A 25,150-nucleotide genomic window follows, 5' to 3' on the forward strand; every position below is an offset into this window, starting at 1 on the left:
GATGTGTGTGTTTATTTGTGTCACATTCCTTTAGCTGCACCTTCGGTCAACAATGTATCCATAATGTCCGATTACACATTGTCTAATGGTAATCAGGTATTTATTATAACAGAAGTTTTGTTTGTCTCCGAGGCTGTTGTATCCAAATTGCATCAGGTAAATGGTGTGTTGTTATGAATGGTGATGGTGTTTAAAAGATTAATGTTTGTAAATCTATATGTATTGTCATTTTTTCTCTCTCTCTCTTTCACTCCTTTCTTTTCCCCCCATTCTGAACCCACCCTTTACGGTGTGTATGCAGATGCACAAGGATAAGGAGACACCACCATTGCTGGCCTTCCCCTGGTTTGGTGCACAATTTTTGTCACATTCATTTTTGGCTTTGGAACGAGATCCCAGATTTACACAAATCACCAGGTATTTGCTGTTAGACTTATGAGAGGGTTTTTCTGTTGTATTACAGCCTTATGATTTATGAATTTTTGTGTTCTTTTACAATTGCAGATTTTTAAATAATGCTGAAATAGCACCACATGTATCAGGAGCCAATTACACATTCTTTGTTCCGGACGATAAAGCATTTGAGAAATTAGGATTTGATAAATTAAGTGATGATGTTATGGTAAGTTACAAATATTTACAATATAAACTTTGTAATGTTTCATTTTGTATTGCATTTTACAGGCATAAATATGTACATTAGTTTAGAAAGACATTTTGAGGTTTCTGTTTCTATTTTCAATGTATGTATTCTATATAATGTTAGCTTAGTGTGCAAATGGGCTAAGTGCATTTTTTACGAAAATTGAGTTTGTAATACAAAACGCTAGAATAAGTAAAAATGCTCTAAGTCCATTTTGAGGTATGCAAACGTGGTAAGTCCATTTTACCTTGTCAAAATTGCTCCGTTACCTTTTGCCAGCAAATTTATTGACAATAGAGGCTTTAAATCAAATAACAGAGACTTATAAGTTCTTCTAAATAATAATAAAACTGTTGACGACCTTTAGCCTGAGACATGGATCACGAATTGGAACATGAAATATACATAACTACGGGAAACATCCAAGTTAAAGCAACTTAGCAACATATTACGCAAATTCAGACTTACACTTCTTGGGATAGCCGAGGCCAGATGGCCCGATACTGGTTAATTCTCTGCCCCGAACGGTTCAAAATTGCTTTTCTTAGGAAAAGGAGAGTGGTGTTGGACTTCTTTTATCAATAGACGTAGAATGGAAAGTTCAAACCGTACCATATCTGCCAGATTTCGAAAACGCATGAGGAATACAACAGTTATCCAATGCTACGACCCAACCAACACTGCGGAGTACGAAAATAAAGAGGAGTTTTACAACAGTCTTACCAAATCGCTTCATGATGTCAGAAGAGGCGACATTGTCATCCTGCTTGGTGACTTCAATGTTCAACTAGACGACAACAACACTGGCATGGAATCGATAATGGCCCACCACGCAATTGGATCCATAAACGAGATCGGCTAAGTCCTATCGGGTCTCTACCTCAATCATAGTCTTGTCATTGGCGTCACACTCTTCCTTCATAAGCGGATTCATAAGGAGACGCGCAACCGAAAATCAAATTGACCTAATGCGCGAGTCTCTAGTGCGGATACAACCGATGTAGTGCGGATACATCGCGTGATCACCATCTCTTAATTGCCACCACACGGCTTAAAGTTGCTGCCATAAAGAATAATAAAACTAGAAAATCCTTTCATCGGAAGCCGTTTTACCAGCGTCATCAGGAACTCCTATCAAGAAGAACGATATAGTGACAGTGATAGATGGAACCACATCCAAAATATCCTGATCAACGCAGCAAAAAATCATATAGGCTACAGGACCTCGACCAAGAAGCAATGGTTGTCGGAAAATACATATGTGGAATCTTATAAACCAGGGTGAAGGGGAAAAAACTAAGTAAATTGTGCCAAACCAGAACTGCAAAACCTCTAGACCAACATGAATGCGACAGATTGGAAAAGCTGGTGAAGAAAAGCACAAGTTCAGATAAATAGCTATGGAGCAATCAAATTGCAACAAAAGCGCAAGCAGCAGATATTCATCGCAGGCGAGGCCTCTTCCGATCAGTGCATCAATTAATGAACTCCACATTCTCTACCACCAAACCTTTAATGGATAGCAACGGTGAAGTGACTACATCGAAAGAGAGATATGATAAAAATACTACACAAAACTTTTCTCTGCACCACCTCAAACAACGACAGCAAGCATATGTACCTGCCCTCATCATCAGGATGATAATCAATATGACACAGCACACCCGAGTACCTCCGAAATATCATTCGCGATTTCATCTCTGAAGTCAAATAAAGCACCTGGTGCTGACAACATACCTCCACAGTTATTGAAATCGCACTGTATACAAAGCGCAGAGCTTTGCCGACTGAATTCACGGAGGGGATTATAATTCTGCTGCCAACAAAACTCAACCTCTCTGACTGCATGAATTGAAGAGGAATCACGTTATTATAGTAGCGCATATCATCAATAAGCGACTATCAGACCATGTATCACCTAGTCTAAGGAACGAACAGGCTGGTTTTAGAATGCATGGATCATGCGTCGACCATGTAAACCCAGGCAGTGATTTAAGAGGATCATATCTATAGAAGAACTAATCGTAACTTGGAGTAATACTAAATAAACAGATTCTCAACGCAAAAAGTCCAGATCTTTATGTGTGAAAGTACTAAAGCACATACAAATTCTATACGATCAATATCTTTGTGCCAAGGATATTACTGCTCCCCAGGGAGCAAAAGTTTTTGGTTATTCGTTAAAAGAGGCTAATGCCAGTTCCTCAATTCCGATATTCACTAGCTTTTTTGATAATGCTAACCTTTTGCTCAAATTATTGCCAGAATGTGATCAACCATAGGCCGAAGATAAAATAGTATTAGTAACTCTTGTTGTTTAAAAAGATTAAATGCGGATCACAGCATAAATAAATCCAAATAAATGACATACCAGCACTAGTCATGAAGCAGTGCTCTTCGACGCTAACTCGTCCATTTGCTAACCTTATCAGAACTTTATATCGTGCCGGCGAATTTTCTGCATGTTGGACAGTTGTTAATATAACGCCAATTCCTAAAACGTACTAATAAATATCGCCCAAAAGCAAGTTGCTAGTCTTCCAGTAGGAAAATCCATTCACCCACAGAGAAAACAGATTCGTAATGGCAACCGAATTTGTTGCCAATCGAATGATTCGGTTGCATACATAGAATTTTTCGGTTATAGCAACTGAAAATCATTTGATAAAAAAGAATTTCGGTTGTAGCAACCATGTTTTTGTTACAAGTTCTAAAATTGTGTATCCACAACTGTAAAATTCGGTCACCAAGGCAGAATAATTCGATTGGCAACAAATTCGGTTGCCATTACTAATCTGTTTTCTCTTGCCTTTTTGGCGAAAGTAAATTGGAATACCTAGACATTTCCAAAGCGCACGATAAGATGTAATATGGTGCTCTTTTATCAAAAGTAATTGTTTTTTGGTGTCGGTTTATATTCAGCTGTCTTCGGATTTTCATCAAATGAGTTCAAGATTAATTCGCTCCACCATGACCACAAACCACCCCCCCCCCCCTCTTAAATCTATCTACCTAGTTCCAACACAATTTATTGTATGAGTTATTCCCTGAGTTTTACTTATCGATGCAAGTATCGGATTATTGGAAAGGATGAATGTTTTTATCATTAAATCATTCCATATACATATGCATCGATAGGGCAAAATAATCTGTATTATCGATGTATTATTAATATAGAGTTTTCGCTTTGGTTGCATTTAACTCAAGTGGAACCATAAAGGTATCGTTTCCTTCAACTAGAGTGAATAGTTTGGAGTTCCAGGAGTTTTCAGAAACTATTTTAAAATAACATCTTTCTACTGTTTCTAGTTCCTTAATATCCTCGCACTACAGACCCCCACTGTGATATGTGCCATCATTCACATCCAACCCATTCGCCCCTACTTGGAAAAAGAATTATAGGTGAAATATGGAAGTCTAAATTCGTTATCCTAAGGTCCGAAATCCCTCGTACAAAATTTTCGTGTGACCTACTCGCTTTGGTCTTACCAGAGAAGACTCAAAGAGTCTAAGCAAGTTCCTAGCAGCCTCACTTGCCACATAGTCTTCAATTTACAATAAGTTAAGGATTATATCCAATGCTGGCAGTTTTTTTCATTGTATTTCCGGCAAATTAAACTCTCTACCCTATATTTCCTGATAAAGAGAACTAACTCTATTTTCGTTGGATTTACATCCAGCTCATTTGCCTTGGCCCAGGTTGAGAGGTCGACTAGCGCTGCCTGCAACTATCTGCCTACCCTTAGATTCAAGATTTTGAAAATAGAGTTCACCAGAACAGGGGAGAAAATACTCCACCTTGCGGTGTACCCTGGTAACTCGTCTTTTAATCCTGTCATCCCCTAGGCTTTTTGGTACCAAGCATCGAAACTATCCAACTCACCAGGAAGTCAGTTACCGACGACTTTCTTCTTGCCTCTACCCTAATGTTATTAAAGGCTCCAAAGCCGAAGCTAATGTATGTTCCCTATGCTCTAAGTCGTGCTCAATTCAACCCTCATGCAGCGCACTCTCCACAGTCTTACCCTTGAGGTAGGCGTGCTGAGCGTTGATATTGAAGTTGGTACCTATATTGCTCCTAAGATAAATATCTTTAAGAGTCTTCAACATAAAATAAGACAGGCTGATGGTCTAAAATGGTCTAGGTATACAGCTTACCTTTATCTCTCTCCTCACCCTCTAGATATCCCCTACTGAGACAACTCCTGAAGATATCAGCCAATAGAAGTAATGCTTCCTGTGGAATATTACATAGCATAGGCGGAAAATTTATACAGGTCGAAAGTATTCACCGCCCATACTAAGGAGGACCTAGAATATATATACTTTTTGGTTCTACTACCAATATTTCGATATGCTATAAACGGAATGACAAAATCAATATACCCCCCATTTTTTTTAATGGTTGGTATAATGAACTTGATGATTCTGTCCTTCATCACATAAAGAGTTTGTCTACAGATGGGAAATTGTAACTGATGAAAAATTACTTTGGCTACTCGCAAAATATGAGTTGAGGAGCTTTTCACGTTTGAAAGCTTATTTCGAAAGTTATCGACGATTAAAGGTGAAAATATGAAGGATCACATATTGAGGTTCATTGATCAATTACATACATATTTACAAAGTAATGTTTGAGGTTGTCATAGAAAGAATTAATTAGAAATATGAGTGATTACAGATTGAGGTACGAAAATTTAAAATTGTTTACTAAATATTCTCTCCTTTCCTTATTGCAGGCCTCACAACGCGGTGTAAAAATGCTATTAAATCACTTCGTTAAGGGACGCCTCTACAATCGCGACTTGAAGGATAATGAAGTTTTCGAAACAATTGGAGGGGGACACATAAAAATCACACGGAATCCCGGCAGCAATGCTACCAGTGTTAATAATGCCAAAATCACAGAGAGTGAAGTATTCGTGTACAATTTGGGCACCATGTTCTACATCGATGACATACTGTATTCTCATCTGTTGAGAGAGTATGTGATCAAGCATAAATCAAGAACAAATTATGCCGGTGGCAATAATGGACGATCATCGACTTTGGGAACACCCACCGATGTTGAGATAGTACCAAATGAATTTGATCATGAGCAGAGTGGTGGTAATGGTGATTATTCCATACACGATGATGATTTCGATGATGAAATAATAACACCTAAAGCGCTTCCCGTCCAGTTTTATGAATTACCAAAATAAATTTTTAATTTTTTTTTGCATGAAAAAAAGTTTTGAACAAATTAGTAAAAGAAAAGTAAAAATTAGAGAGTTTTGGATAAACAAAAAAAAAAAAGAAACAAAAAACAAAAGCAAGAAAATTAGTCAAAAGACAAAAACTAAAAATTGAAGTGAGAAAATTTTTTAAAATTAAATTTCTTTGTAAGAAGTATATTTATTATACCAATATTCTGATTATAATTATTATTATTATTTTGTAAGGGAGAGATTGTTAGAAGGCTTTAAGCTTTTTTTCTTTTTGTGTATAGTTTTTTTTAGAGATTATTTTGACTACTATTGTATGCATTTTTAAAAACAAACAAAAAATCTAAAAAAAAAAAACGAAAAAACCAACCATAACAAAATATATATTTAATGTTAATTTTGTGTAGATTTATAATAATAATAAAAAAAAGAAAAGACAATTAAATTAGGTTTATTATTTTCTATACTTTTTAGATTTAAATTTATATCAGCGATTGATAGCCAGACAGACAGATATACATTCCGTTAGTATATAAAACTATATAATTATAACTAAAACTGTATTGTCAACCAAGTATACTTAGAGTTTTAATCGAAAAAATAAGCAAAATTCAACAACATCAACAAATATAACACTTTTTGTAGAAATTAAGTCCAAACTAAAGAAAATTAAAACATTAAAACTTAAAGTAAAGCATGACAGGCCACAGGACAACTGGAATTTGGAATTGCCAGGATTTGTAAGACTTTGAGTACTTTAAGTTTTAATGTGTTTTTTTTTAAACAACTAAAATAACTAAAAAACTTGCAACATTGTGTGTTTGCACATATCTTACAATATTTAGAAAACAATTTGATAAATTATTAACAAAAAAGAAAAACATTGAAGATTGTATTTAGTACGAGCCATTATTTAAAAAAAAAAACTCTTGTATGACTTCAAAAAGTCTAAAATATACATAAACAAAAAATTACATAAACCTTAAAGGATTTACGAGACAGAAAAGAAAAAACAAAATAAATTAATATAACAAATCATACATAAGTGAATTTAAGACATTAAGAATTTTATATCATACCTAAGAAAATTAAACAACAACATCAAGAAGAAAAACAAAAAACCATACATTTCCATTCTGAAAGTTTGTTAATGAATAAATTGAAAACAAAACGTAAAATAGTGAAACCAAAAATAAAAAACGCATTTATTTTATTTCAAAAAGACTTAAAAAATGTAAGTAAAAATTACTATATAATAAAGAGTGAGTCACAAAAAGCATATACTAGTATTATGTTAAATAACACTTAAAAAAATATTTTTTCCGATTTTGACCAATTGTAGGTCCAACTTACTATGATCTTATATACGTCGTTGCAAAGGTCTTTGTAATATCTATCATATATGTAGATCCATATTGTTTATATTAATGACTTAGTAATCCAGATATATGTACATAGGTCGAAAATAGGTCAAAAATTGAAGTTGTCCTAGTTTTTTCCTCATATCTCAGCCATTTGTGGAATGATTTTGCTGATTTTAAATATCAAAATTCTCGAAAGCATGTCTGACAGAATTATTGAAGATTTAGATCCCGAAGATATCTGGGGTCTTCAGAAAACTGTTTTCAACAGACAGACGGACATGCCTTAATCGACTCCGCTATCTATAAGGATCCAGAATATACTTTATAGGGTCGGAAAATTATATTGTGGAAATTACAAACGGAATGACAAACTTATATAAACCCTTCTTACGAAGTTGAAGGGTATAATTAATAACTTGTTGGACCAAGTAAGTAGGTATAAGTTTTGACTGAAATAGTGTTTTTTCTGACTCACACTTTAATACGTAAGTTATTCTTGACCAAAACTGAAATACTCCAAAATGCAAACATAATAAATTTTTTAAGAAACTGAATTTCCTAAATTAGGTATTTGAGGCAATACATAATCTTAGAAAATAGTGTAATAAGTTTTCAATAAACATATATGAAATAACATAAATACCTTTTGTCAGAAAATCAATTGCAAAAAATGATAAACCTCTAAAATGTATTACACTTTTAAGTGTTTTTATATATTTTCTTAATTTGCACTATTTTTTATTATAATTAATTATATTGATATTTTATTTAGCTAAATAATTTAAATTTTACTTATTTGTATTCTTTTCATCTATTTCTATTTATTTGCATTTTAAAATGCATTAATTTAACGGTCATTTTTAAAGCTTATCGATTACACTAACATTAGCCAATCAACAAAACGTAAACAAATAATGCACATCACTATTGAATAAAATAAAATGGCAAACATTTTCTTCAGTTTGCCACACAAATGTTTGCACACATTTTTCTTGTTTAAATTTATTCTTATAGAACAATTCTTTTTTAATACACACAAACTACACATATTTATTTATAATATTAAGCACTTTTATTAACAAACTGTTCAGTTTTTACTAATTAATTTATTAAAGTCCGACGAGCAGCAAACTACTACCGACTAATGTGCTACAAAAACAAAACAGAACTAAAGTTAATAACGCAAAAACAGCATGTTGCATTTTGCAAAGGTTGGATTGGAATTTATTAGAGATCTTAAAAAGAGCAAAACAAATCGTTTTAAATTTTGTTAAACGGTTTAAGGATTGCTCTTCGTTAGTTTATCTGTTATAATTTTGCTGCGATTTAAATTTGAATTTCGGTAAAAACAATTAGAATATTATTACCTAGTTATAAAGCTAAATATATACTGAACATGTTACCAAAACCGGGAAAGTAAAATCTTGAAGATTAGATTTGAATTTATCTTAGAAATAAAAGTATATACAATTGTTTTTTAATAAAAAGTTTCCATACTATGGTCATACACTGTATAAATATTCTTAAATATCAACACATGTTTAGATTAATTATTCGATTCAATTTTTATTATATTGTTTCCGCATACCTCAACCATTCAGATTGATTGAGGCAACCGAAATTGATGTAAATAATTTTTTTTAGTTCAAAGTAGTATCATTCAATTCTATTATGTTGACTGTAATGGCATTATTCGACTGTTGAATTAATTGTACAACGCAACTTTTTAAAAAATAGTTATTTAGTGGTGAAAACCGAAAATATTAGTTTCAGTTCAATTAACAATTATTTTATAGAATCGGGATTTTTGAAAAGTAAATAAATACCAATGTTTTTATAAGGCAAAAACACAACAATATTTTCATATCAAAAGAGATGTGTAATTTTGCTCGGAAAATGACAATAATCGTTAATATTTTATCGATAAACATTTATTTTGCAAGAATGTGGTGGTAGTCTTAGGTAATTTACATTACAGACAGCAACCACCGCATATGAATTTGGTAAAAAAATAAATCTGTTATAATTTATTTGAAACTAATGCCCTAATTTTGTAAGTCGTTACGAAACGTTTTTTTTTCGAAAAAATTTGTAATTTTTTAATTTTCATATCTTTCAAAACGTATTTTACGTTTCTCAAAATTTTTTCAATAAATTTTATTTGATGGAAAATAAATAAAAATAAATTTATTTGGCAGAAGGTTGACATAAATTTTCCAAACGGAAACGAAAATTCGTTTTAATATACAAAATGAGGCCATAAGACATTTGAAAAAATTACTCCCCGGGAACTGCTCGCACTGTTAGCCATATAGCAAATGAGACTGGTCTTCGTTGCTTCACCCCGAGACAAACCTCTTATTTCTAAAAAAACGGACTTGTCGTATACAATTTTGTTGAGATGGAAATGGTAAAGGGCCTGGACAAATAAGTTAAGTTTAGCTGTGGCAACAATATGGTGTGGTGCTGTTTTTTAGGTCAAGGTAAATGTCCAGTTCATATAATAATGATGTTATGTATCCATATTGTGAAGAAAATGTGCCCTTAGTATGGAGATTCCAGCAAGACAATGACCCCAAACACACCTCTACGGTTGTAACTGAGTGGTTCAAAGCTGTAAAAATAACTTGGGATATCCATTAAAAATGCCAAGTTTTGTAAAAATGAAACCTATGATACCACTGTTTTGTCAACAATTCATCTTATTTTGTTTGGATTTTAACCTATAAGTAAAATATTTAGAATAGTTTCCATTGTATTATCAACCCAAAATATATTTTTTTTATATTTGAATCTTTTATTATTGTAAATTAAATAAAATCCATTAATAAAATCTTACTTATTTAAGGAAAAGCAAAAAAACTGTTCTTATTAACTAAAATAAATTTTAATTCTATTCTCTACGATTTCATTTTCTTATTAGCTTTCGCCACTTTAGCTTTCAGAGCCTTAACATCCAGTTTGTTATCCTCACCAGCAGGCCGTTTTCTCGATGATGAGGGCAAATCTTCGGTTGGAGGTATGAAATCTTTTTGACGTTTTTCCTGTTGTTTCTTACTAGCTTCAACTTGTTTCGATTCACGTTCATGTTGTTTGCGCGCTTGTTTTTGTTCCTTGTTAAGGAAATATTCACCAGAAGCCAATTCTTTGTCAATTTTACTTTCCGGTTGAGCCGGTGGGAAGGGTGTGTATTCCTTCTTCTGTTTCTTAATCTTCGGTTGCTTACGTTTGCTGATATTTTTATTTTTAAACTTGGGCAAGAAACGTGACCAGTCCTCATTTGCCAATTTGGGATCTTTCATCAGCTCCTTTTTGATCATCAAGGCTTTGATATTATAAATGGGATGTACATTTTCCATGGTGTCTATAACGATTTCACGCACTTGTTGCAAACCTTTATAGGGACCCAGAGAGGCCACCGTGTTGCCCTGAACCAAAACATAACAGTCTGTTAATAATTCAATAGATTTTAAGGTGGCTCCGTTGGGCCCAATAAGTCTCTGACGTCTTTTCACAAACTTTTCCTTTTTCCTCACTAAATTTCCAATTTTAATAATATCACAACCGATTTCATCTTGTAGCACACGTTTGGCCTGTTCGAATGGTACACTACGTGCCATCAACTTAATCATGTCTCTGGCTTTGATGATAATATAGGGATCCCAGGTTTTACGTGTTGTCTTCACCACCATACTGCCTTCTATTAAATCCAATTCGGCTTTAAGATTGTGCTCAGCCACAGCTTGTTGCACCAGGGGCCATACTTCGTTAAGGTATTTCTCACGGTACTTTGGAAATAGGGTTGCGAAGGCCGACTCCTCTACCAAACCATTAGGATTGTCTTCTGGTTTAAAGTTTGGTATTTTCATGGCCCAAGCATTTTCTATCGGCTCATTGGAGCGTTTGGGTTGTTCTTCCCCCTCACTATCACTCATTTTTTATTGAAATTATGTTTCCCTATTTTGTTAGCTTTTCTGGTTAAATTTTAGTAAATTTTCTTCAAAAAAAATTTGTGTAGAAATGCACGTGTGACCAGTTGTTTATGACGTTTCTTGAAACAAAAACATTGTGCGTAGAATGTTGCCAGATTGTTTTTTAATTTAAGTATTGCCATGTGTCTAAATGGAAAATGTACGGTATTATTCAATGATGCCATTTGGTAAACCACGACTTCACGCGTAAATTTTATTTCTTAAAATAATCTAGCGTTTACACATGCAAGTAACATTTGCAAAAACTCTACAGATTCATACTTTTGCACTAACACAATTGTGTAAATTTACACATGCATAGTGATTGTGTTAGTGCCAACGTATAAATGTGTTCAGTTACTTGCATATGTAAACATAATGTCGGTAGAATAATAGGGGGTCAGACGGCATGTATTGCTTGTGTATTGGGACATGTATTCGACACATATGGAATTCCATGTGTATGTCAAAATTCACTTTATACATACGATTCATAATTTTCACGTTCAAACGTACATATGTAATTGCATGTGACATAACCTCTATTAGTTTATATGTTTGTTGTTTTTAACAATATATTTATTTAAAACATTTTTAAATAACAATGCAATGAAACTTATTTTGTTATGATTTTTTCTTTACTCTTTTTTGTTTTGTTTTTTTTATTTTGCACTCACACAGTGTTGTATTTCAAAATACAACACTGTTATACACACGAAAATAGAACATGCTCTAATTTCAAAAATGTCACGAGTAATACACATGTATTTTACATACACAAAGTTTCATATGGATCACACGGTATGTATATGTATACATGTGGAAAAATGTCCCAATACATGGCACAAAACACAAGCAATACATGCCGTCTGACCCCCCTTTAACGGAACTTTATTTCCAACTTTATTTTATGTTCAAGGAGTAGTAGAAAATTTTAACAATTATTTCGCAATATATATGGAAATAAATGTTTTTGTCGTCCTCACGTTGTGTTGAAAATATAATTTGACAGTAAAATATTTTGTTTCGAATAACTGTGGAACGCGTCATGCCATTGTTAACCTTCGCTTTGTAGTGTGTGGGCTGGTGTGTCTGTCAAACGTCTGTTCATTGTTCATTGAACAAACAGAAAACAAAATAAACATAAAGAAACAAGGTGGCCAGATTGCCGGCGGCGCTGGTATGCTCGCGTTTGCCTGGCTGGGAACTCGCCGGAGGGGGTGGTCCTTGCCAGCAATCCGGATCGAAAACACACACTATCACAAAAATCATACCAGCAAAAGTATATTTAAGTTAAAGGGGCTCGAAGTAGTTTCTCTTGTCCTTTTTCTCTTTCCTTTATTTCCCTGCGTACCTATCTACCGAACAATTTCTTCTCCTGGCTGATGTTGTTGCCAGGAGATAACCCACCCACTCGGGATTGAATCCCGCCATGACATCCTATCGTAAGAATGTCCCAAACTTTCCCCGCAAACAATACCTTCCCTACTTACCGCCGCGTTTACTGAAATTTAGTAAATCATTTTAAAAAAAAAAACTTGAAAAATAGCAATTTCATTTAAACATTATAAAAGTTTCGGTTTATTAATAAAGAATGAATTTATACAAACAAAAAAATGAATTATTAACAAAATTTACTTTAGAAATAAAAATGTACAAAAATTTTGTTTTTGTTTAAAAATTTCAAATTTTAGCTTTAAGATTCAGTTTTAAAAATTTAGCTTTAAGATTTTAGTTTTAAATTTTAAATTTAAGATTTTAGTTTTAAATTTTCTTTTCTTAGATTTTAGTTTTAAATTTTAATTTTTTTTTGCTTTTAGTTTAATTTAATAAAATTTCTTTTAATAATAATAATTTATAATGTATCTTTTTAAAACTAGCGTTACTGCTTTCCCGCTCTATTCCCTGGCGGCCAACTAATTTTGCGGAAGAATCTCCCGGGTGAGGATAGGGTAGATGGATATTTCCTGTCAGTGACGTGTCTAAATGTCTAAGTGGTTCGAGGTACTATTAATATTTAGAATTCTCTAATTCCTTTTATTTATTTATATATATTTATTTATAAAAATTTTTTTTTTGTATAGGAGAATTACCTATATAAGATTTAGGAAAATCTTGGGTTAATTAACCTCGCGACTCACTGTTCCCTAGGCCAGAGCTCTAACCTAACTCGCGCACGCGTGGTTAAGGTTCACACGCGGGATGGACTTTGCGATACTTAAGACTTCCTATTTTTTTTATATAAATATCTCACCAATCACCTTTTTTTTATTTTATAAATATTTCTTTTTGTTTTTTTTTTTTATTTTCTTAAAGAAAAGGAACCGAATTGAACGTCCGTCTATATGTCCCGGTGTATTTTACTGTACTTCGTCGGAATATCACCAAATATACCCTAGCACCCCAGGCGTGGTGGTGCTAATGCTGCTTCTCCCTCGTTGGATGGAGTCGTGTTGCAGTGGCTTTGCAGGTTGGTTTGATTAGTTTTTTTATTTTTTTATTTTTATATTTTAAGATTTAGTTTTAAGTTTAGCTTTAAGTTTAGCTTTAAGTTTAGCTTTAAGTTTAAAAAAAAAATCTTTTGTTTAATAAAATTTACTTATTTTGTTTAAAAAAAATCAAAAATTTAGTTTTTCTTTTATATGAGGCCACGGACTCCACCTTCTTCACTATGTGGAGCCAAAATCAAAAAAGGGACGACATTTTCTCTTCTTGGTATCGAGAAACCTCGTTTACCAATATGGCTTCCTAGCTTCAACAATTGTTCAGCAATTTGTTTGCCTACATAAAATTTTTTTTACAGGTATTTTGTTATTGTTTACATTTTCTCTACCTTCCAGCTGTCAAAACGTATGCCCTTAATCTTGAGTTGCCAACTATTTGCTCTCTTCTTCTTTTTAAATTTTTCGTATCGACAGGGTGCACATGACAAACCCAACCACTCCTGTTATCCATCCCTGGATACAGGATGGGAGGGAAAAATAAGCGCCCTGATTTTCTGTAATACCCTAATGTTACGAAATTTTATGAGATTTTGGGTATTTTATTTACTCCCACAAAAAAATTATAGTCTGGTAACCCCTATTTTATATTCACCACACTTAAAAAAATACGACTCTGTACCTTCGTTAATGTTTTCTCATATGGCAACCTTGACTGAACATACTCTATAAGAATTAACGAAAAGAGGAGGAGGCAAAATAAAAAAAAACTACGCGTGGGTGAAGAAGAAGCACCCAAACAAAAATTTATGAATGAAAGGTAAGTGGAAGTATTTTTTTGTAAATAAACATTAAAATAATAAAAATAATACTTTAAATTGTTTAAAATATTATAATAATTTTTTCTTTTGTTTCTTCACAGGTTCTGGTGTAGATTTATGGCCAATAAGTGGGATTTTAAATAAGGTAAGTAAAAGTGTTATACAAATGGAAATTTTATTAGTGGTGTTGTTAACTAACACAACCAAATTCTTTTTCTTTACAGGGATCATGTTGGCGGCCCTGGGCCTATAAAAAAAGTACAGATGACGATTTCTAATATGGCGGATCGGAGCAGAATTGAAAAAGTAAGTAAATGTGTAAAAATTATTTTAATTTCTAAATAAATTTTCTAAAAATTAATTTTTAAATTTCAGAAACTATATCAAATTAACCTGAGCATTAGGGTGGTTCCGGATTTTAAGGTAAGTGAAATGAATATTCTATTTAGATATAAGTGAAATTAGGAATTTAAAAATTAAAAGTGCAAAAAAAAAAAATTGGTTTTGGTTACAGTGAGTGTAAAAAGTGAGTATTCAAAAAAAAAAATTTTAATTAAAAATGTGAAAAATTTTAATAGAAGTGGCTATAGTTTCGCGATAAATTTTAGAAATAATAACACGGATTTAAAATTCTTATTGGAATTTACAGTGTGCGTGAAAAGTGAACAAAAAAAAAATAAAAAAAATTAATGAATGATTTAGAAAAATTGATTATGAAATTTAACAATGCTAATTAAGTTAAATAAAAAACTGTGTACAGTGAAAAGCAAAAGTGAAGTGACAAAACTTTTAATTTTTAAAATTAATTGCATGAATTAAATTAAAAAGTGATTAAGTGAAAATTAGATTGAAAAACAAAACTAAAAATTTATTTTGAACAATACCGTGAGTGATAAAAGTTTTGTGTTAAAAAAAGAAATTAAACAATTTTATGAAAATTAAACTATTGAGTGATTTGAAACTATTGAATAAAAAAAATGAATGAAAATTTGATTTTATAATTTACAGTGATTGTTAAAATTTGTGAAACGGATTAAAAAAACTGAATAAAATTAAATAAAAAGTGAATTTTGTGACCAAAAATAATGGGAAAAACTAAAAAAAAATTAATACAGTGTGTGACAAAAGTAATTGTTCAAATATTTTAATTGTTCATATGTAAAAAAAATTTAAATGGTGAAAGTGATTGTAAATTTTATAAAAATTTAATTCATATATGAAAAATAATGTGAACTGTGACCATAACCATTTAGTAATCAAAACTAAAGAAAAATTATTTTAATAAAAAAAACTCAAACTTAATGAAAAATTAAAATGAAATTGAATTTGAATTTGAAATACAAACTAAATCAGTAAATGGAGATAATAAAAGAAAAGCTAAAGAAAAATAATTGTTCTTTTAATAATTTTGTTTGTTATCCAATTCAATATGTGAACTTTACTAATTCTTCAATAATTTTCCTTTTATTTTCAGATTTTTAAAATTCAAGCGGACCTGTGACAAGTCCTTGGGCAATCGATTCCATTTAAGTTTGGTAAGTATAAATAAAATTCTTATATCTTACTGGAAATTATTACTATATTTTGTTTTTCACGATTTAATCGTGGGAAATGAGGTAGAAATGCAAGGACTAAATTCACCAAAGCTCTTAGGATAATGCCTAGAGTCTTTGGCGAGAAGTACCCCTTGCAATTTCTCCTTTAAAATAATATAGTAATTATAAAAAAAAATTAAATTAAATGATAAATATCAAAAAAAAAATAGAAAATTTAGCTTACTAAAAGAATTATCAAAATTCAATTTTGTTTTCTTTTTGGTAAATTTCAGGATATCCTTTTAGCTCACTAGATTTTAAATATTAAACTTAATTTACCAAATTTACTAATGACAATTTTCTCCACAGGTTGGAAATTCATTTGGTGCCTGGGATGGGGATTAAAAATGAAATCTTCAAAAAAAAAGAAGTAAGTGAACTAAAGTTATCTATATCTATTGATTGGATATATGAAATATAAAAGTATCATGAAATTTATATATTTGATAAAATACTAATTATTTTGTTTTTATTTATACAGATTGTATACTAATTCATCACTCCTGCATAAAAACACTGAGCCGAGATGGAAAAAGTTCCAGACGACAAAAAAATTGGTGAGTTTGAAAATTCAATTTATATATATTAATATTTAAATTTAAGTTATTGCGCTTAGTCTAACATTAGCATTACTATTCCAATAAAAAGTAGTTAAACCAAATTAAATATTGCCAATAACATTTCATGATCTTTAAGATCATAAATCTTTCAAATAAAAAAAATATTTGGCCAGAAATGGTTCGTATTGTGAGAACAAAACACAGTGGTGTTAGATTTATCCAATAACAAGTAAGCCACGTATTTCTTCAAGAGATGCTTGTTGGGTAAACGTTGCAAATTACTCCCGTCTCTTTAATATTATCAAAATCAGATCAACATACTAGATGTCTAACGATTCTCAGCTCTTATTGGCATAGTTCCCCAGAGTGTTAACGGAATTGCATCAATAGTGTGTTGACAGTCACAATCGTGATAAAAGATTTAATTGGTTTCGGTGAGCATGGTGACGTACTACTTGTTACTGAGTAAATCCAACGCAACTGGTAATTGTTCCACAACACAAATGAACATCTCTGGTCGCAATATTCTAGATAAAAAAACAAAATATTAATTAAAATAAAAATCAAATGGCAAAAAAAAATAAAAAAAAACATAGTCATTTAACTATAGTTTCATGTAGAAAGTATTTACTAACCACTCATAAATAAAATTTTGACAATACGTTTTAGTATTTGACAGAGTTAGGTATTCGGACTGAAATGTTGGGACTAAGACCACCAAAGAATTTGAAACTATTGTTTCAAATCTTTGGCGTGAAATACCCCCAACGATTTCCCTTGAAGGTCTTCAACCTCGTATAGACTATTACCTACAGGTCGTACAATTCTACATTTTAAAAATTTCTTCGCTAGCTTAGCATTGAAATTGGTCTTAAAGTCGCTCTGCTGAAAATTGCGACGATAAACCTCCTGACCTGGTACAAACTTAACTTGACGGCAGCGTGTATTATAGGTTTTCTCATTCCTTAAGTAGGCTCTATGCAGATTCTCACGAATTTTCTGCCTTATTAAATCCATTTTCACGGATTTCGGTATTATGTTGAATTCAGGATCGCTTAGACTTTGTAATTTCTTAGCCAGTTTATAGATACTCCCATGAGAAACCATATTCATGCCAAAAAGCGCAAAATAAGGCGTGACACCAATGGACGTTTGAACAGACGATCTTAGCGAGAATTCAATTTCTGATAAGTACTTATCCCATTCCGTGTGATCATGTTGAAGATAAGATCTGATTGCAGACAGAATGGACTGGTTCACCCGCTCCGATGCGTTGGCTTGTGGCGAGTGGGTGGCCGTCCGCACATGTTTCACGCCAAAATTGTTCACCATATCGATGAATTCTTTGCTGACGAACTGCTTACCATTATCGGACAGAATTATCTCCGGTGTTCCAAATTTATGAAAAACCTCTGAAATCAGGAATTTTATAACGTTCTTCGTGTTAGCTTTAGCCATCGCTTTAAGCAGGACAAATTTTGTAAGATGGTCTAGGACTATAAATATGTATGAATTCCCGTTCTTAGAGCGCGGATACGGACCCAAAAAATCTATAAAAATCTTTTGGAACGGACGTTCCGTTTGCGTTTCAGCTCCCATCGGTGGTCTCAAAATTGCATTAGCTGGTTTTGTTTCTCTGCAAATTTGACAATTTGCTACGAAGGAACGAACCTGTACGTTCTGGTTTGGCCAATAGAAGTATTCTTTTACCCTCCTAAGTGTTTTGCCGAATCCTCCGTGCGAAGCTTGAGGGGGATTATGACACTTCTCAATAATCTCGTGTGTCAATTCAAGTGGTACCCAGAGCTTCCATGCGAAATCTTCGTTCAGTGGGACTCCATCATAAGGCAAGACCCTTTTATAGACCAGGTCATCCACTACCTTTAGATCTGGTAGGCTTTCTGCGTTTTCGGTCACTTTGGCGATTAAGTCCAGGTAATGTTGTTCTTTAAAATATTTGGAATCAAAATTAATAATGTTGTTTACCTCCGCAGAAAGCTCCTCCATGTCATACCTCGACAAGGTGTCGGGTACTATATTTTTAGAACCTGGCCTGTGTTCGACGGTGAAGGCAAATGCTTGAAGATGCAAGCTCCATCTGGCAAGTCGACCGCTCAAGTCTTTGTGGGACATCAACCATTTAAGGCTGCTGTGGTCAGTGATGACTGTAAAGGGCATCAACTCGATGTAAGGCCTAAATTTTTTAATGGCCATTACCACAGCCAAACACTCTCTCTCAGTGACCGAATAGTTTTTCTGGGCGCTGGTCAACTTATGAGAGAAGAATGCGATGGGATGCTCTCCGTCGTCTTCGTCCTTCTGAAATAAGACAGCTCCTAATCCAATATCTGAGGCATCACACTGCACGTAAAAGTGCTTGTTAAAATTGGGATGAGTGAGCACTGGTGCTGTTGTAAGGGCTGTTTTCAGTCTATCGAAAGCTTCTCTGGCATCATCGGGAAAATTGAAAGTTTTTCCTTTCTTAAGGGTGTTGAAGATAGGAGTAGAAATCGTCGCGTAGTCTGGGATGAAGCGCCTGTACCAGCCAGTAGCTCCCATGAAACTCCTGACCTGCCTAGCGGTTTTCGGGTAAGTAAATTTTAAAATCGTTTCTACCTTCTCTGGGTCTGGTTTTAATTTACCCCCTCCCACTATATAACCTAGGTACCGCAACTCTTTGAAGCAGAACTTCGATTTCCCTACATTTATGGTCAGACCTGCCGAATCCAAACAATGCGCCACTCGATCCAGCAATTCCAGGTGGGTTTTAAAGTCTGGAGATACGATCAAAAGATCGTCTAGATAGACAAAGACTCTATCACGAAGTGCTGAGGGGATCACTTTATCCATCAGACGGCATAACCTTTGGGCTGCATTACACAACCCAAAAGGCATTACCGTAAAATGGTAAAGTGGTCGTCCTGGCACCGTGAATGCAGTCTTTTCTCTACTAGACGCATCTAGTGGTATCTGCCAGAACGCGTCTTTAAGATCTACGCTTGATATAAAATATGTGTCCCCTAACCGGCTGAGAAGACCTTCGATGTGCGGCAGAGGATAGGCGTCCTTAATCGTGAGGGCATTCAGCTTACGAGCGTCCAAGCACAAACGGTTCTTCTCGCCCCTACGGACGAGAGTAACCGGATGGCTCCAAGGACTCTCGCTCTGCTCAATGACCCCAAGATTAAGCATCCTATCAAGCTCTGCGTACATCAACTTCTGCACAGCTGGTGAGACCGGATAATGCTTGTCCTTAACTGGAATCGCATCGCGAGTGTCGATTGTATGGGATTCGAGGGAAGTCTGACCAAGTCCCTTCTTCGTAAAACATGGAAATTTCGCTACTAAAATATCTAATGACGCCTTCTGACTCGGAGTGAGTATATGTGTCTTAACTTCACCATTTATTACTTCAGACTCTGGACAGAGATTGACATCATTAGTAGTCAGGCTACACAAATTGGGAAATAAACCGAAACTTCTCATGAAATCTACCCCTAAAAATAGTGGTCTATTTAGAGATGGCACCAAATAAAAGGTGATCTCTTGTGACCTATTGTTGAAATTTATTTTAACCTTTACACGACCTACTATCCTGTGAGGACTACCATCAGCCGTCCTAATGTGTGAAGAAAAGTTCAGAATTTGTAAACCTGTGTTCTCAAGGAACTCCAGGCACCCTTTACCTAAACATGAGACAGTAGCCCCACTGTCTAAAAGACCTTCTATGGGCACGCCATTAATAGGTACCTTCAAATAAAAACGGGCGTCTTCACCCTCATATAAACAGGCTGACATAATTTCATTCCTAACTCTCTTTCTCATTTTATACCTAATCCTAGCCTTTTTTATCCTATCAGAGACCTGCCCAAAAATTCTATCCCTGGCCTCATTATACTCCTTCACTCTTTGATGGAGTGGCTTAATTTCACGAATTTTGGTTTTTTCTATAATCGGAATCTGTTTATTAGGGTTAGTTAAAATTTGGGTGGGCCTACACACTATGACTGACTGGTTAACCGGGATTACGTCTGGGTCGAACGAGTCTCCCCCGTCAGGGACTCGCTCACTACCTGGTTTCCCTGACATTTTGGGCACTTTGGGGTGACTACGTTGTCTCGGCCACATCGGAAGCAAAATATACGCCTATTTGGCGACGGACAGTCCATAAAGCTATGGCCTGGCTGTTTGCAGTTCCAGCAAATATAGCGGCTACTGGTGGCCAAGGCGTCCACTTCGACAATCGGTGGTGGCGGTTCATCGTCACTAAGTTGCAGCTCATGCACACGAGCAGTTGCTGGACCCCTTGACTGGAACTGTTGCCTTTGCTGACTCAAAATCAAGTTTTCTGCCCGTTTTGCTTGTTGGCAGAAATCATTCAGCCCTTCTGTTCTCACGGAAAATAACAGGTGCGATAAGGCCGGCTTTAAATTCCCCTTCATGATTTCCACAAGATCTCGCTCAGAATATGGATTTCTCTGTTGGTTTCTCAGCCTCATCACGGCATTATAGAAGTTCTCAAAGCTTTCCTGGGGCATCTGGCGGCGGTCCATTATTTGTTTTTGCAGTTGGAATTCATTTTCGTATCTTCGGAACTGGGTTAAAAATGCTCTCTCCAGGTCGTCCCAGGTTTGGATTGAAACGAGTTTGCGCAAGTTCCAATACCAATCCAGAGCTTGGCCTTCTAATAGTGAATGGAAACTTCGTCTGATGTCGTTGAAGGAGCAATTGTAGTCTTGTCGAAGGACGTCGACTCGAAATATGAAATCCTCAGCGCTCATCGACTTAGAGGTTCCGTCGAACTTAATGCCCCATTTCGATAAGTCCACCTTCCGTTGTGACTCAAATGCACCTTCGGTCGGCCAGCTGGGTGCTTGTGACGAATGGGCTGGCTGCGTTGGAAAGGCTGGTGTTGGTGCTGATTCTTGTGGCAAAGTGTTTACTAGTTGGGCTGGTGTTGGCTGATAAACATATGGCTGCTGTTGGAAGTTGTGCACGGGTATGTTCATATGTGATTGTGGTGGTAAATTTGTTCTCAACACATTTTGTTGTTCCCTAGGTGGTTGCGGAGCTGGTTGTTGTGGCGGCGATGCCTGTGGAATCGCACGGGTTACAGCCTGGGATATTTCACGTTGCATATCCATACGCAACATCTGCATTTGACGCTGCAATTCCTCCCGAATGAATCCGAACATGTCGCCTGGTGCTGCAACATTAGGTTGAGGAACTGGAGGTGGCACACTTTCTCTGAATTCCTGCCTCACGGTCCTAGCAGTAATGCTACTGTATTGTGGCGATGTGATGGTACTGTTTGAAATGGCAGATTCGTTTTGGAAACCAGAACGTTCATGCGCTATCGACATGAATTGCTGAACGCTTGGATTTACGGCTGGCGATGTGGTGGTAGTCATGGTGTTAGCTAAGGTGTACACTGGAAGCGCCGTGGAAACTATAGTCCCCACGGTAGTTGGTACAAAATTTTGCATATCGGTATTCGGAGTTTGTTCGCGATTCTTAGCAGAACGAGTTACGACCATTCCTACTTGTCTAATTAGATATAGATAAAGATCTAGTACGAGGAATAACCAAATGAAACAAATCAAAATGATAAAACCACAATGTTGATTATTTGTATAGAACGCTAGTAAAAAAAAATATATTTATCTAACAGATAAATATCAAACAAGATACTAATAGAAATCTCCTCCTCTTAAAAAACTAGACGTATAAATCTTAACAAAGAAAAGGTTAAAACTCAAAATGGAAAAGAAGATTCAAAACTTAATCTTGTGAACGGCGATGTTTTTTGGGTAAGTAATGTTTGCAGGTAAAGTGTATAGAAATTGTTCGAAGATATGTACTAATTGTTTTTCTATTGGTTTCAGGAAATGGAAAAAGTAAATGGATAAATAAAAAAAAAGGTAGTATTTGTTCTACCGCAGCTCAAATTTCAAGGGGCATCTAGAAGATTGGTGTTGAAAACCCAGTACGCCTAGGACTACCCTATCTATTTTACCGCAGACAAAACGTGAGTTTAAATAAAACAAATACTAATAATCGTATCTATTAAGGGTGGCTGCCTATGCTATTCTTTCCTCCTAACTTGAGCATTCTCGCTTTTGCTACAGAAAGCTAACACGAGAGCCTCAAGTTGCTTGGAAAGAACAGGCTGAAGAATCTATCATCCCGCATGACTATAGCGTACACACCAAACGTCGCAACGCGAACCAGACTAGATTGTCCAGATGTTCGGGACTTACGTTGGTGAGCACCACATTAGCCATGCACGATGATAGATTCCCATCTATTGTAAAGTAAAAAAAAACGAAAAGGAAAAAAAATAAATAACTATTTGTCTGACGACGTCGCTGCAGTTAGGGACTCTTGTTATGACCTAACAGGACTTACGTAGTCTTGACTAAATAGCATTAAGGACTAACTAGATTAGGCTATGGACCTACTTCGGGCCCCACGTTGGGCGCCATTTATGTAGTGTGTGGGCTGGTGTGTCTGTCAAACGTCTGTTCATTGTTCATTGAACAAACAGAAAACAAAATAAACATAAAGAAACAAGGTGGCCAGATTGCCGGCGGCGCTGGTATGCTCGCGTTTGCCTGGCTGGGAACTCGCCGGAGGGGGTGGTCCTTGCCAGCAATCCGGATCGAAAACACACACTATCACAAAAATCATACCAGCAAAAGTATATTTAAGTTAAAGGGGCTCGAAGTAGTTTCTCTTGTCCTTTTTCTCTTTCCTTTATTTCCCTGCGTACCTATCTACCGAACAATTTCTTCTCCTGGCTGATGTTGTTGCCAGGAGATAACCCACCCACTCGGGATTGAATCCCGCCATGACATCCTATCGTAAGAATGTCCCAAACTTTCCCCGCAAACAATACCTTCCCTACTTACCGCCGCGTTTACTGAAATTTAGTAAATCATTTTAAAAAAAAAAACTTGAAAAATAGCAATTTCATTTAAACATTATAAAAGTTTCGGTTTATTAATAAAGAATGAATTTATACAAACAAAAAAATGAATTATTAACAAAATTTACTTTAGAAATAAAAATGTACAAAAATTTTGTTTTTGTTTAAAAATTTCAAATTTTAGCTTTAAGATTCAGTTTTAAAAATTTAGCTTTAAGATTTTAGTTTTAAATTTTAAATTTAAGATTTTAGTTTTAAATTTTCTTTTCTTAGATTTTAGTTTTAAATTTTAATTTTTTTTTGCTTTTAGTTTAATTTAATAAAATTTCTTTTAATAATAATAATTTATAATGTATCTTTTTAAAACTAGCGTTACTGCTTTCCCGCTCTATTCCCTGGCGGCCAACTAATTTTGCGGAAGAATCTCCCGGGTGAGGATAGGGTAGATGGATATTTCCTGTCAGTGACGTGTCTAAATGTCTAAGTGGTTCGAGGTACTATTAATATTTAGAATTCTCTAATTCCTTTTATTTATTTATATATATTTATTTATAAAAATTTTTTTTTTGTATAGGAGAATTACCTATATAAGATTTAGGAAAATCTTGGGTTAATTAACCTCGCGACTCACTGTTCCCTAGGCCAGAGCTCTAACCTAACTCGCGCACGCGTGGTTAAGGTTCACACGCGGGATGGACTTTGCGATACTTAAGACTTCCTATTTTTTTTATATAAATATCTCACCAATCACCTTTTTTTTATTTTATAAATATTTCTTTTTGTTTTTTTTTTTTATTTTCTTAAAGAAAAGGAACCGAATTGAACGTCCGTCTATATGTCCCGGTGTATTTTACTGTACTTCGTCGGAATATCACCAAATATACCCTAGCACCCCAGGCGTGGTGGTGCTAATGCTGCTTCTCCCTCGTTGGATGGAGTCGTGTTGCAGTGGCTTTGCAGGTTGGTTTGATTAGTTTTTTTATTTTTTTATTTTTATATTTTAAGATTTAGTTTTAAGTTTAGCTTTAAGTTTAGCTTTAAGTTTAGCTTTAAGTTTAAAAAAAAAATCTTTTGTTTAATAAAATTTACTTATTTTGTTTAAAAAAAATCAAAAATTTAGTTTTTCTTTTATATGAGGCCACGGACTCCACCTTCTTCACTATGTGGAGCCAAAATCAAAAAAGGGACGACATTTTCTCTTCTTGGTATCGAGAAACCTCGTTTACCAATATGGCTTCCTAGCTTCAACAATTGTTCAGCAATTTGTTTGCCTACATAAAATTTTTTTTACAGGTATTTTGTTATTGTTTACATTTTCTCTACCTTCCAGCTGTCAAAACGTATGCCCTTAATCTTGAGTTGCCAACTATTTGCTCTCTTCTTCTTTTTAAATTTTTCGTATCGACAGGGTGCACATGACAGCTTTACCACAACCCACCACATCGATTTTATTGGTTTAATATTTTTTTTAATTTTGTTTCGATTTAAATGAAATTTGTACTCACTGAACAAATTCTAGAGTTCTATAGAATTTAATAGAACCATTTTAAACTTTTTATACGGTTTTTTCAATTTTTTAAAATTTCGTTCGTCGCATATATTTATAGAAGTGTAGTGTCA

General features: G+C 34.4%; 3 protein-coding genes across 5 annotated transcripts in view; 1 reads left to right on the forward strand and 2 right to left on the reverse strand.

The window, feature by feature from the left end:
* Positions 1 to 6,731, forward strand: part of LOC135950235 (uncharacterized) — a 32,900-nt gene extending 26,169 nt beyond the window's left edge. For all 3 annotated transcript variants that reach the window (XM_065499767.1, XM_065499768.1, XM_065499769.1), the window contains exons 5-8: positions 35 to 156; positions 302 to 417; positions 505 to 622; positions 5,383 to 6,731. In XM_065499767.1, the coding sequence (XP_065355839.1) occupies positions 35 to 156; positions 302 to 417; positions 505 to 622; positions 5,383 to 5,847 (821 nt within the window). In that variant the 3' untranslated portion in view covers positions 5,848 to 6,731. The remainder of the gene's footprint in view (positions 1 to 34; positions 157 to 301; positions 418 to 504; positions 623 to 5,382) is intronic.
* Positions 6,732 to 9,961: 3,230 nt separating this feature from the next.
* dbe (KRR1 small subunit processome component homolog dbe) lies at positions 9,962 to 11,249 on the reverse strand. The gene has a single exon (XM_065501560.1). The coding sequence runs from the start codon at positions 11,147 to 11,149 to the stop codon at positions 10,115 to 10,117; it is 1,035 nt and encodes a 344-aa protein (XP_065357632.1). The 5' UTR covers positions 11,150 to 11,249; the 3' UTR covers positions 9,962 to 10,114.
* Positions 11,250 to 17,334: 6,085 nt separating this feature from the next.
* LOC135950447 (uncharacterized) lies at positions 17,335 to 17,709 on the reverse strand. Its single transcript, XM_065499991.1, has one exon. It carries the CDS (start codon positions 17,707 to 17,709, stop codon positions 17,335 to 17,337), a length of 375 nt encoding a protein of 124 aa, XP_065356063.1.
* Between the last annotated feature and the right edge of the window lie 7,441 nt (positions 17,710 to 25,150).

The sequence above is a fragment of the Calliphora vicina genome, chromosome 2 (assembly GCF_958450345.1).
Source record: "Calliphora vicina chromosome 2, idCalVici1.1, whole genome shotgun sequence".
Taxonomy (NCBI): Eukaryota; Metazoa; Arthropoda; class Insecta; order Diptera; family Calliphoridae; genus Calliphora; species Calliphora vicina.